This window comes from Schistocerca cancellata, chromosome 1 (assembly GCF_023864275.1).
Source record: "Schistocerca cancellata isolate TAMUIC-IGC-003103 chromosome 1, iqSchCanc2.1, whole genome shotgun sequence".
NCBI lineage: Eukaryota > Metazoa > Arthropoda > Insecta > Orthoptera > Acrididae > Schistocerca > Schistocerca cancellata.
Window position 1 is genome coordinate 382,335,757 of NC_064626.1, and position 14,581 is coordinate 382,350,337.

A 14,581-nucleotide genomic window follows, 5' to 3' on the forward strand; every position below is an offset into this window, starting at 1 on the left:
AAGGCTTCGGGGCCTAGTGAACAAAAAATATGTAATACAAATGAACTTGGCATGTACATTACACACATGTACAATTAACGCTTAAAGAATCTTTAATTTTGATCTGTCTACACAAGTCTATCAGCTTAAAAGCACAGACCTTTTCTAAGGACATATCTGATACTAGTCACCTTCATATTGAGCATCAAACTATTTCAAGGCAGTATTTAAACATAAAAATGCTTCAGAAGCAGATGTTATGCTTTCAGCTTCATTTTCTGGACCGCTAGTTGATGAGATGCTGGCTGCATCAGCTTTATCAGTGACAAAGTTTATAACTTCACGATCTTGCATGATTTGATGCTCTGGATCTGCATCACTGACACCAGTCCACTATTGGACATATTCTTCATCACCTTCATAGCAATTGTGTTCTTTTAGCATACTGAGCATTTCGGCCACATCACTATTCATTATTTTCAATCAGACTTTGACAAATTTCTGCCATACTCAAAATTTTATTCCAGGCTGTTTTTAAAATTCTGTTCCTTTACACTACCCACACCGCTGTGGTCATGTAGGATGCTTCTTTCAAACCAAAATTTTCACAATTTCGCAACAGACTTTCTTCTCCCTCCTCTTCTCTTTTTAAGAATAACTTAGACAACAATTCTTTCCTGAAATACCATTTGAACGTTTTAATAATGCCTTGATCCACAGGCTGTAATAAGGAGTTTACTTTAAGGGAATAAAATACAACTTTTTATGAACTTGTCCTTTTCATTTAAGATGCCAAATGATGTACGAGTTGTGATTCTTGAGTTTCTCCCGGCGTATTTGATAATCAAAATATCCACAGGTGTGCTGCCGGTCTATAGTGTCCAACGGGCACGTTGGACACTATAGACCGGCAGCACACCCGTGGATATTTTGATGATGTACGAGTTGATGCATTGTCAAGGAGCAGTAATGTTTTCTCTCTTTGCCATTCTTTAACTGATGAGCTTTTACAGAGGTGACAACAACTTCCATAAGCCATTCTGTGAAAATCTTACTGCCCAACCAGGTGCTCTTTTGTGAGGTGTAAAAAACAAGCACCAAAGATCTATTAATGTGCTTGAAAAAATGTTGCCTCCTACTTTTACAAATGATGAGCATAGGGAATCAGTGGCTACCAGTAGCATTAGCACAAGTTGAAGCAGTAATACAATCCTTATTTATTTTAGGACCAGGTGCTACTAACTCAAGACATGAAGCAAAGAGTTTTCCTTGGCATAGCTTTCCAATTGAGCCCAGTTTTGTCAGTATTGTAAATGTTTTTGAGAGCATAATTTTCTTCCCTCAATGTGTCCCTTAGTTTTACTGTGAAAAAACCAGCTGCTGATTCAGCTGCTGAAGAATCAGTTGGCAGTTTTTCTCCTTGTATTTGAGCCTCATGAATGCCATGTCTTGACTTAAAAGTCTCAGTCTATGTTGCTTTAAATTTGATCACACTCCAAGACTTTCATTAAATTTAATTTACTTTTCACACGGAATAGGATCCGAGATAGGTTCTCTTTTAATGTAAACTGCTTGTAAACAGCATCTTTCAGTTCTATATACATGTCAAGCTTCATAATTTTACAATTTGTCGATCTGCCAGTAGCATCAAACTTGGAGATAAAATTTCTGATGCTCATCTTTTGTTTTTTATATTCATTAATTGTCAACTTACCAACATTGTACTCATTAGATAATATGGCTGCAGAATAACCTTCTTCTAACCTTTTATTGATCTTGTATTTATTTCTCACAGAAAGGAAACATGTTTATATCTAGGCATTTTATATCACAAGTTTACTTTATGTGGCATAGATGACAAGTGATCTTAACAGAGCACAAACGATTACTACTGCTAGCAATTAGACCCCTGGTGTGTGTGTGTGTGTGTGTGTGTGTGTGTGTGTGTGTGTGAAGAGGCAGAGATGATGAGGCTTGCATGTAAGGGACTAATGTGGAGAGCCGTATCAAAATAGTCCAAATCAAAGACAACAAGAACCCGAATAACAACTATTTATTTCCTTCACTGGCATGGAAAGAGAGAGGTTGGGGATGGTTAGGAATGTTGGTCAGATCACTCAGAACCCAGGTTGAGAGAATTAGCCTTCTATATACGGATGTAAAACTCATGAATTGGGTTAAATGTCAAAGAATAAATTTGAAAACCTAAATAGTGACTGGTTGCCACAAATAATTTGTATGTAAAATTACAGTCACAATATTACTAAATCCACTACCAAGAAAATCATTCTATAGTTTAATGTGTGTGTTTGTATGGCCATCCTCCACAGAAAGCACAGAAATATTTGTTATGTAAATAAAAAAGGCCTTCTCTTGCTGCACTTTATTTTATTTTCCTGAAACATTTCATCTTCTTTTACTTTAAGGCATCATCAATGGGTTCTATAATGCTATAGTTACGATACACTTTTGTTTTGATATGTATTATTCATAGATTATAAAACAGTTCACTTCTCACTTTTTATGTAAATAAGTGATTACTGAGAGAGAGAGAGAGAGAGAGAGAGAGAGAGAGAGAGAGAGAGAGAGGAGGAGGAGGAGGAGAAGAAGAAGAAGAAGAAAAGAAAAGTGGGAAGAAAAATGTCCAAAACACAAAAATGTGCTTCTGTTTCATAAATAGAGTGCTAGTGTGACCTCCATGTGACCAGATCAGAGGAAACGCTGATGCCAACTAAAAACAGAAAGAACCATTAGTAATCACTCACATAAAAAGCAAGAAGTGAACTGTTTGATAATCTACAAATAATACATATTAAAACAAAACAAGCTACAGACAGGCACTATTAAAAGACAGTCACACATAGCTATCGGCCACAGCCTTCATCAGTAAACACACACACACACACACACACACACACACACACACACACACACACACACACACACACACACACCTAAAGCACACATGACTGCCATCTCCAGCATCTCGAGGAGCTGGAATACAGCATCACGTGGGATACAAGCAGCAATCTAGTTTCCATTGTTTGATATCAAAACAAACTGTTATCATTATAGATCCTCTGATGATACCTTAAAGTGAAAAAGGTGAAATAAGTCTGGGAAAATGAAACACAGTGCAGCAACAGAAGGTATTTTTTATTTACACAACAAATATTCTACAGATTGTTGCTTAGACTCCAGACATGCTTATCTTCACTCTCAATTACACTGGTATCCACTTCAAACAGTGTCACCAATTTTTTCGAGATTATCTGTTGCTTGATGATGTCAGTTATGCATGCTGGATGGAAACAAACATACCACATGAACGCACCAGATTCTTTTTCATTCTAAAAGCATGTAAACTAGCCAAGCATATTTTCTACTTACAGTAGTCACTACAAACACTTGTACCAGTAATGAATGTATCTCTGTATCCTTTTCCACAATTTGTAACAAAAATTGAGGTTTGCATTATGTTCCATTGCCCTATGACTCTTAACCTTCACTTTAACTGTGTTCATCTGGTTGCAGTGCACAAATCTGTCTAGCTCATTGCATTCAATGCTACATGATACTTCTCAGAATGTCCCTCCATGCATAAATGCACACACATTTTTAACACACACTGCCCTTATGATACAGATCCATTCATTGAACACTTTGTACACACCTGTAAACTAAATCTACCCTTAACATCTGGGTGGTTGTTATTACATTCGGCTCTGAACCTATTAAACTTTACTGCTCTAGAAACTGTGTGCCTTTCACTTCATAAACAAGCTCATGTTGGATAACAATTCCAAACGAGGTATTTGAGTATTTGATTTTTCTAAGCAATCAGTATATTAGGTGGTAGCTGGAACAGATAACAACTAAATGCAAACTAAATATTGCTGGAAGTTAGATGAGAATAACAATGCTTTCATTTTTTCTGACAAGGTTTACCGCCACAGTAGTAGGAACGTGGTGGAGAAAAGGGGGGATGAGTGGCACAAGAGCAGTAATTATCTGTTACTTACCAATGAAATGTTCCAGTTGTTGCAATAAGCGTATTCTGGTTGCTCTATCATTGGAACTGAAGAGTTTAACAACACAGGGTACTATTTTCTTCTGATATTCGACTTCATCTAAGAGACGGCCCAACTGAAAGAGATTTCATGATAAATATGTTCTATTATTAAATTTCTCTCTCTCTCTCTCATAAAACTGTGATTTGCAATTTAAAAGTGTGCAGGAACAGGAAAAGAGTGCAGAGGACGCGATTTATGTTTCTAAACATTTACAGTCACTAAAAACAACTAATAAATAATGCTTACACAATTTGTTTACTTTGTTGTCCTTTTTCTCATGAAGTAATTAACTGTGAAATTTTTGGCGAAAATAACAAAAAAGTTGACACTTTTTATATTCAAAAGAAATATATCTCTCAATACATTGAAACAAACATTGCATGGTAAAAGGTAGAGAAATATAGAATCTAGAGAAGAAACAATAGGCAGAAGCCAAGGGAAAAAGTATATTGAAAGCTTAAGTTGCGGAGTGTTGTTAAAGGATTAAAGGTAAAATGAATGATAAAATAAGAGGAGACTTGCAATAAAGAAAATGTGAATGGAGGGGGAGGTGAGAGGAGAAGGAGATGAAATGGGAGCAAAGAGTTTGACAGGAAAGTCATCTACAAGGATGGGACAGAAAAGATGTTGCAGTACGCAACAAGAAGGATACAAAAAAGAAAACTCTAAGCCTTGAAAAATTCCTCCACATTGTGGGTCAAAGCTTTGAATACCTGTCATTCCTGAGGGTAAGGTACATTCTACCCTCATTCCCAAAATGATATTCTGACATCACCCAATCTATGTAATACTCTAGTCCACCTCTATTCCACACAAAATCTCAATTCTACAGATTATGTCCTATGGATGAAACAAGTGGAAAACCTTTCCATATATCCACCAAAGAAAAAAATAAAGGATACTTACCTTAAACATGGGCATTAGGACAGCTGAACCTGCATCACCGTACTCAAATGCCGTAATGAGCTGCGGTAAAATCTTATGTTGACAAACATTTTCTGGAAAGCTATCAAGCTGTGATGTTATTGAGCTGAAGAATCTATTCTTTTCATTTTTTTCTTTAATCTGAATTTCTTCAAGAAAGAGTAGTGCATCAACTAAATCATTCTTGAAGTATCCTCCAATTTTCCGACATCTTGTTATAATGTCAGCTGGATTAGGTCTACTTGCAGGATTTGCTCCAACAAGCTCACAATACACAGTACTGAGCTGCTTGGGAATCTGTTGATAAGATATTAATATTAGTCATGTGACTCCATTAAGCAAGATAACTGAAAATCATGCAAAGTATCTGGATATGTATTATTATTGTTATTATCTATAATATTGTATCAGGACAATATTATACTTGACTTAGTCAATGGAGGACATTTTATACAAGCTTTAATTCGGTTGGTAGGCACTAAATGAATGGACATAATTGCACACACTGCTCCATTCATTCTGCTATATTTATCAGTTTTGAAAACTGTAGGCATGTAATTTTAACATGACATTTAATAAATGTAACCATCAAATATAACATGCATAAATATTCAATAAAAAATATGTTTATGTCCAAATTACATCACTTTTTAATGGCGTTAGATAGAAAAATGACTGATGACAAGGTGGAAACGAAACCTAAGATAATATGGAATGTTTTTCTTATGGCAGCAAGAATCTTGTAAGTGTACTATGATGCTAAACATAGCTTCAGTTATACATAAACATGTTAATAATTTTATTATTTATTCATGTTAGAAGCACCATGAGTACTGTAAAAAACTTATCCTTGAGTTTAGCAAACAAGATAAAAAATACCTTTGCTTCATCATTTAAGCTGTTACAAAACAGAAGCTAGTGTCAGCATGGAAAGGATTTTCCTGTTAACTGCACTTGAATGTAGATGGCTGTTCATGCTGAGGCAAGTAATTTGCTAATTCAGGTGAAGCCAATTAGTACAGAAAAGTATATGCACCTAAAAACCAATGATTTGTTACTATGGATAGTGTTTATGACTAAAGTTACAAGATGAGAGTTACATGCATCATAACTCTGTAAGTTTTACTGCCACAAAAACAGCAGAGAAAGTCATAAGTTGTGTGCTGTGATTGTATGACAGAAGCAAATGGAGCGCCGACAACATTGATCTACATGCTTATGAAGCTGCAGTAACGTATTTGCTGGTTTTTGGATTTACATAACAGACTATGCACATATGCATTTTAATTGATCCATTGTATTACTCATCTCCTGTTTCTGGTACTACTTATTTCACAAAACTATCAGGCAATGTGACATCATCAGATAAAACTGATTCACCTAGTCCATGTCAAACTGCTTCATTATTGTGGGAAAAGTATTTGTGATGAAACCATCAAGTTTTTGAGAATGGACGAATATCTAGGCTGCGGTAAAGGAAACACTGAAACCCACTGGGTTATGCATTCCAACTAGGCTAGCAAGACTTATGCCACTAATCCATTCAAGTCTGTGGTGAATGCCCCACATTCTTGTTTCACCCACAGCCTGATAATGATTAACTCTATTAATGCTTACGTGGCAAATACTGTATCATCTATGCCTGGAATGAGAGGTCTATGATATGTAAGTAATTGCAGGGATGCAAATCCATTCATTATTTAGTGGAAAAGCAAATGTCCTTATAAGCACGGAATGTGAACATTGACTTTGTGTGGCTTCTTTACTTTAGTGAAAGATTAATGGATCTGTGGCATAATGTATCAGATAATAGATTTGAAGTTATGGCACTGCTAGCATTCGAAAAACTTTCAAGCTGGAGACTTATTTTTCTTTTAATTGATTGTAATGTAATTTCTTCTTTTATTTCAGTAACATAAATAAATGTGTGACTGATGTCAATAACTATAATGTAATTGATAGGTACTACTTCATTTTCAATATAACACTGTAAAAACAATGAAATAAGACTAAAATAAAGAACATACAATGCTTAAAAGTAAGTCATCAGAAATTTTTGAAATTGGGAGACTTGTAACACCAAAAAGAGAGATTAAATCCAAAATCGAGAGACTGTAAATCCAAACTCTAAACACTGTAAATTGAAAATCAAGAGACAGTAATGCCAAAATTGAGAGACTGTAAGACAGAATTTGGCAAAAAATAATGCCGAATTTTGCAAAAACTAATGTCGAATTTGGATAAAATTGGCCATAAAAATAAAACGAGTTTTTCTTATCCTTAATAGCCACACACTGCAGTACAAGAATTAATAGGCTCATCCAAATAAATTGTATGGGGTAGGTGCCTATGTAGGAGGTAAGTGTCTTAGAATGAGGTGCACTGGATTCAGGATTGAGTTTCACTGAATTCTTCGAAAATGAACATGTAGTTTTAGAAGTCAGCAGTGTCTAGGAAAGAAGTGTCACCAATGACTGCAGTGTAACGACTTTCAAGCATTTACTTTTGTTTGATAATTTAAATGGGTATGTTAGTGATAATGTCACGTGATTATGACTACCACAACAGAAAATGTTACAAAAATTGCTGAAATAGAATTATCTCAGGGTGATGTAAGGGATGAGGAATCTATAACAGATTAGTAACATTCTTGAAGACAATGGGTTTAATGAAATCAGTATTCCAGGACTAAGTTCAACAATGCAGGTATCAACTCTAGTAAGTGTAGCTGCAAACCAGTAATAAGTAAATAAATAAAATAATGGTGCATTATAATTGATTCAGAGAGTTTGAACAGAAAATGGAACAGAGTAATCAATGATATGACAGTAATTGGAAAATGGTTGAAAGTAACAAGAAGAACAAGCTAAACAGGAACTCGCTGAGTTATTGATGAAAAAATAGGGAAAGCTGGGGGAAGTAATTTCCAAGCAAAGTATGATGAGTTTGAAAATAAAATGCAAGAAATCAAAATGTGAATATCTGAACAGCAATGATTGGTGTCAAAATTTGATTAGCAAACTACTCAACAAATTAAACAATAAAACAGTGAAATCACTATGACAGAAAAGGACTGTAAATGAAATAATGATGCATGCATGAAAATGATTTCTAGATTCCAGATGCAATGGAAGAAAACTGAAATGAAATTCAGCAACTTTCACAAAAAAGTAAAAAAAAAAAAAAAAATTAAACCTTAAAAAATATTTTACCATCAACTTTGTTATGAGAATGATAAATAAATCACAAAATGATTAAAGTGAGAAGAACAATTTCATGTTTGTAACAGTCAATATGCAAAGAACTTTCCTGTTTTAACACTTACATTGTTCAGGTCTTTGAGAGAAGATTGCTGAGGCAAGGAACCATTGAAAGCTTCCCAGATGAGACACCCAAGTCCCCACATGTCCGTTGAGCTGAATCATGAAACAAAGCAGTAAAGAGCCACTTGTGTAGCATAAATAGATGCACAACATGAAAGCTGATTTTTTGGAAGCTTCAGAAAGCTTAGAAACTGTTACATTTTCCACATTATTATTATTATTGATGAGGCACTGCATAAAATCTGAAATTACATATTTGAGTTATGGTGAGTAGCAACTATCCTTTTCATAATATAGTTGTTTTACACTGACTGAAAAAAGTCCTAACACCAAGAAATAATTAGAGTAATGAAATTTCAGGAATACATTAGTCTAGGTAACATATTTAGGTGATTAACATTGCAAGGTCACAGGCTAATGTAAGAGTGAGAAAACCATTGCCAATGAGAAATACTGGTACACTGACAACCAGTGTAACCAAAGGAATGCTGAATGCATGCATGCAAATGTGCTTGTATTGTAGCATACAGGAACGAGATGTCAGTCTGTGGGGCAGAATTCTATGCCTGTTGCACTTGGGACAGTCAATACAGGGATGGTTAATGCAGGTTGTATGTAGATGACGCTGGAGTTGTCGTCCGATGCTGTCCTACATGTGGTCAACTGGAGACAGAGATGCTGATCAAGCACATCAAGGCAACATATCGACCCTCTGTAGAGCATGTTGGGTTACAACAGTGGTATGTGGGCACGTGTTATCCTATTGGAAAAAACCCCTAGAAATGTTGTTCATGAATGGCAGCACAACACGTTGAAGCACCAGATTGATGAACATATTTGCTGTCAGGATGCGTGGGGTTATCTTGAGAGAGCTACTGCTGTCATGCGAAGTCACACCCCAGACTATAACTCAAGGTGTAGGTCCAGTGTGTCTAACATGCAGACAGTTTGGTTATAAGGCCTCAACTGGCCTTCTAACCATCACACAGCCATTACTGGTGCTAAGGCAGATTCAGCTTTAATAAGAAAACACAACAGACCTCCACCCTGCCCTCAAATGAGCTCTCACTTGAAACAACTCATGTCATAAATGACGGTGGTTTGGGGTCAGTGGAACACACACTACAGGGCACCTGGCTCTGAGCTGTCCTTGAAGTAACAGATTTGTAACAGTTCACTGTGTCACTGTGGTGCCAACTCCTGGTCTAATTGCTGCTGTGGACGCTGCATAATGCACCACAGCCATAAGCCAAACACTAAGATCTTCCCTCTAGGTAGTGCCACATGGCCATCCGTAGCCTGGTGTTCTTGCGATGGTACATTCTCGTGAATGCCGCTGTCAGCAATCATGTACAGGGAAACATTCCAGCCAAGTCTTTCTACAGTATTACAGAAGGAATATCCAGCTTGTCGTAGACCAATTACTTGTCCTAATTCAAACTCAGTGCAGTGCTAATAATGACATCTTGGTCACCTTAAAGGCTTTCTTGACTAACATCAACTCACCATGTGCAGTCTCAAAGATAACTAATGCTCACAACTATTACAGCATGTTTTTAAAGCAAATCTGATTTGCACCCTCATAGTGCACTAGTAGTGCCACTCTTATGTGACTGGGAAGAATTTCAATAAATGTCACATTTAAGATATAGAAACACACCTAACAACTTTCATTTAACTAGCACAACTGTTCCTTGGTATTGGGGTTTATTTTCCCCGTCAGTGTATATAACAATATCTGTTTTCTGGCTTCAAAACACCTGATGGTAAAAATGTTTCGTTATTGGAACAACTGTGTTGTGATGTCAGTTTGTTGAGTGTTTGGAAAGAGGTCAGTGAAATTCTATGACTGTTTATCAGTGGAAGTGTATATCTAGCTGTATTTACATATAAGAAATTTACTTGTTCACACACCACTGAAATTAGCCATTATTGCTGATTTAACAAGAACACACATTTCTGTATTACAGCCAATACTGCCTGAAGAGTATCCTAATTAATATCAACATAGATATGCATTTTCCAAAAAAACTGTAATTATTTATGATAACTCTATGAAAAGGTTAGATTGATGCTCACCACAGAGTGGAAATGCTGAGTCGCATTCAGGCACAACAAAAAGGCTTCTAAACAAGTAAGCTTTCAGCCAAAAAGCTTTCTTCTGAATTAGGCAAAAAACACACACACATATGTAAATGCCACTCTCACACACACAAGCACTGTCTCTGGCTGCCGAGGCCAGGGAAAGTGGTAATGTGTGTGTGAGTGGCATTTGCATGAATACATAAGTAAGGTTTTGTGTGTGTGTGTGTGTGTGTGTGTGTGTGTGTGTGTGTGTTGCCTAATTCAGAAGAAGGCTTTTTGGCCAAAAGTTTACTTGTTTGCAGTCTTTCTGTTTAGCCTGTCTCTGACTCAACATTTCCATTATATGGTGAGTAGTAACCTATACTTCTCATAATACTGTCATTATTCCCTCCTGGCTTTTACATTGTTGGTAATTATTTACTCCATTTATTGTGATCCATGAATAAGCTCATATGGATGAGAAAATGTGATTAATTTAGAATATCATAGGAAAAGGTTTGGATGAAACATTTAAATTTCATTAAGATTGGAGCAAATGGTAAACTAGTTGCCTGCTCAATTTAGTATTTTACTTTCTAGGATACAAGGAAGTGGGCATAGAGTCCACCACCACAAATTGCTAAGCAAAATGTGTAAACATATTTTCATACAACTATTTTTTTCAATAATAAATGATGTGCTCACATTTTAATACCCTCACAAAAATTAAGTGGACAAATAACTGATTTAGTGTCCCTATGCAGAATTTCACAATATATAATCTGTATCATCAGTTGTTCTACATAACACAGGAAGACACAAAGATTAAAATTAATAAATGATCACCCAAGGTATTTGAAGATTGTACAAAAACTATCACTGCAAGAAATAAGTGTGTGTTTGCCCTACTCATTATACAACTGATCAGTGATGATATTAACTGAGTATATGGAAAAAACATTCTAGAGGGATGGACGGTAGTACGAAATGTAAGTATATACAAGGACATAAAAAAGAGAATGCTCAAATTACAGGAGTAATGCAGCTTTCATAAAGGCAGGTCCTGCACAGATACAACATTTGGTTTAAAACCACTGTCAGAAAAGAAAATAAGAGTTAAACAAGCCACTATTTCTGTTCTTTCTAGACTAGGAGAAAGCCTATAATATGGTAGGTATGATGAAATTATGAGAAATACTCACTGACCACAATGTATCCCTAAATTTAATGAATGCCAGTCAATCACTATACAATAACACTAAAAATTAGCTCAAACAAAGAGTTCCTCACTGTAAACCTGGGACTAAAACAAGAGTGTGGTTCCTCAACAGCCTTTATGACATACAAGGTGTTCCTGGATGAATAGTCAATATTCGAGGATAAGCAAAACTTATGTATGTCCATTACTGAATGGTTTCCAAAACAGAACAAATTTTAATGTATATTTGTTTGTGGCTAGTGGTGCACATGTGTGCATCTTACCCTAATTACTGGATTGGTCATGATAGTACAATTAACTGTCCACCAAGATAGCCATACTACTTGGTTACATCATATATACTGTTGCCCTAATTAGGGAATGTGTACAGGCACTCAGACAAGCACCACAAAAGGTTATGCCATACACTCATTGTGAACTGTTTAACAGCTGCAATGTGACATATATGATAATATTTAGAGGTGAATGTGTTAGAAATACATATTTTTCAACAGATATGTTATAAAATGTACGCAGTAATGTTCACTAATTGTTGCACTGGTGCAAACCTGACAATGTATTCAATAAAGGAGACACATCATGTTGCAGACAGGCACGATTAAAAGACACTCACATATAGCTTTCAGCCAGAGCCTTGATCCGTAAACACACACACACACACACACACACACACACACACACACACACACACACGCGCGCGCGCGCATGCACACTTCATGTACACATGAACGCCAACTCCAGCACACACAACAGCCAACTCCAGCATCTTGGGTTAGAATGCAACATCAAGTGGGATGCAAGCAGCAAACTGGTGGGGTGGGGAAGGGGAAGGGAAAGGGAAAGGGAAAGGGAAAGTAGTGCATGGGTGGGGAGAGAGATGGACACTATCTGGGGGACTGTGCAGGAGCCACATCGTCAACAGGCGCAGCATCAGGAAGTTGTGGGGTGGGGAGGTGGGGAAGAAAAGAAACAAAAAAGGAGGGAAGTGTGGAAAGACAGGTGGATGCAGTGGCAGAGGGCTGCAAATAAACAGACTGACAGGAAAGAATGGGGATGGGATGATAGGATAGACGGGAGTGGAAACTGTTGGGTAGACGGTGTGGAGACAGTATGTTTGTAGGTTGAGGCCGTGATAATTACGGGAACGGAGAATGTATTGCAAGCATTAATCCCATCTGCACAGTTAAGAAAAGCTTGTGGTGGGGGAAGGGTCCAGATGGCTCGGGTAGTGAAGTAACCATCGAAATCAGGTGTGTTATGTTCAGCTGCATGTTGTCCCACAAGGTGGTCTACTTTGCTCTTGACCACAGTTTGGCGATCGCCGTTCATCCTGATGGACAACTGGGTGGTAGTCTTACCTATATAAAGCTGTGCAATGATTGCAGCAGAGCTGGTAAATGACAAGGCTGCTTTCACAGGTGGCATGGCCCCTGATGGGATAGGATAAACCTGTGACCGGATTGGACTCTGAAGTGCCGGGTGGGTGGACTAGGCAGGTCTTGCACCTAGGTCTTCCACAGGGATATGATTCTTGTGGCAAGGGCTTGGGAGTGGCTCTTTAGAAGAGGTGGGAAGTATATTGGTTAGGATGTCTCTCATTTCTGGGCACTACGATAGGTAATCAAAGCCTTAGGGAAGGAAGTCGTTCAGTTGTTCCAGTCCGGGGTGATACTGGGTGACGAAGGGGATACTCCTTTGTGGCTAGTTTTTGGGGGTGGTGGGAGGATTGGGGCTGTGAGATGAAATGGTATGGGAGATCTGTTCACAAAATAGGTCTGGGAGGACAGTCCATGTCTGTGAAGGCCTGTCCCCACACCCTCCACCCAACAGTTTCCAATCTCTCTGTCCTACCAGCTCCTCCCCATTCTCATCTCCCACCCGATTTATTTGCAGCCCTCTGTCAATGCATCCACTCGTCTTTCACCACTCCTCTCCTTTGTTCCTTTTTTCCCCACTGCCCTGCCCCACAATTTCCTGACAGTGCATCTGTTGGCAGTCTAGTCCCTGCGCACTCCACCAGACAGCATCCGCCTCTCTCTCTCTCTCCCCACCTGTACACTACTATCGCTTCCACTTCCCCTTCCGCTTCCCACACCCTCCAGATGGATGCTGGCATTCGTGTGCGTGTGCGGGGACGTGCACGCGCATCTTCACTGATGATGATGAAGGCTGCAGCCGCAAGCTATATGTGAGTGTCTTTTAATCGTGACTGTCTTCTTTACGGTAAGTAGCAATCTATCTTTTCTTACGTTGTTGAATGAAGTTTCTATTGTTTGATTTAATGTATTGAATAATGCAGGAAATAAATAACAGTGCAGATTAAACATGTTCTATCTTGGAAAACCATGTCCACATGAAGTCATTTGCTTCAAATGACCATGCCTACCACACCCATGAATTCTGACCATTCCTCCTAGGACATCCTGTATGTGTTAGAGCGCTAGATGAATGGAATTCTAAGAATCCCAAGAAGATGAGTGTGGGAAGAAACAAATTTATTATTGCTATTTTATTTTCAGATGACCAAGTTGTTCTAGCACACAATGAAAGTGTTTTACAAGAAAAAGTATTTAAATTGAATAACATTTTTAAAAAATCAAATGGTTCTACCTGTAAACGAAACTAAAGTAATGGTAATGGAAGGGAAACACACAAGAAGAGCAAAAATACTGGTAAACAATAAAATAGTAGCACAGGTAAATTCACTTAAATATCTTATGACTAATTTGTTTGTAGTTTAAATAAGCAGAAATATAATGCTATAAGTGACTGTGTAGGAAGATACCTTGGTACAACTGTGAGGAAAGACAGAACACTCAGACTACATAATATGGTGGCTAAGCCTACTCTTATGTACGGTAGTGAAAACTGGAAAGAAAAGGAGACGAATGACAATTTTAAGCAGCTGAGATGAGGTTTGCGAGGTTACTCCTTGAACTAACACTAAAGAGCGAATGGAGATATAAGACAACACCTACTAGTAAAAGACAAGAGATTAG

At 37.5% G+C, this 14,581-nt stretch overlaps 1 protein-coding gene across 1 annotated transcript in view; it reads right to left on the minus strand.

Annotated features, from left to right (window-relative positions):
• LOC126175208 (N-terminal kinase-like protein) overlaps positions 1–14,581 on the minus strand; it is a 119,724-nt gene that overhangs the window by 68,740 nt on the left and 36,403 nt on the right. The window contains exons 5-7 of the mRNA XM_049921832.1: positions 8,302–8,392; positions 4,959–5,273; positions 4,002–4,125 (exon numbers count right to left, since the gene is read on the minus strand). Coding sequence (XP_049777789.1) covers positions 4,002–4,125; positions 4,959–5,273; positions 8,302–8,392 — 530 coding nt within the window. The remainder of the gene's footprint in view (positions 1–4,001; positions 4,126–4,958; positions 5,274–8,301; positions 8,393–14,581) is intronic.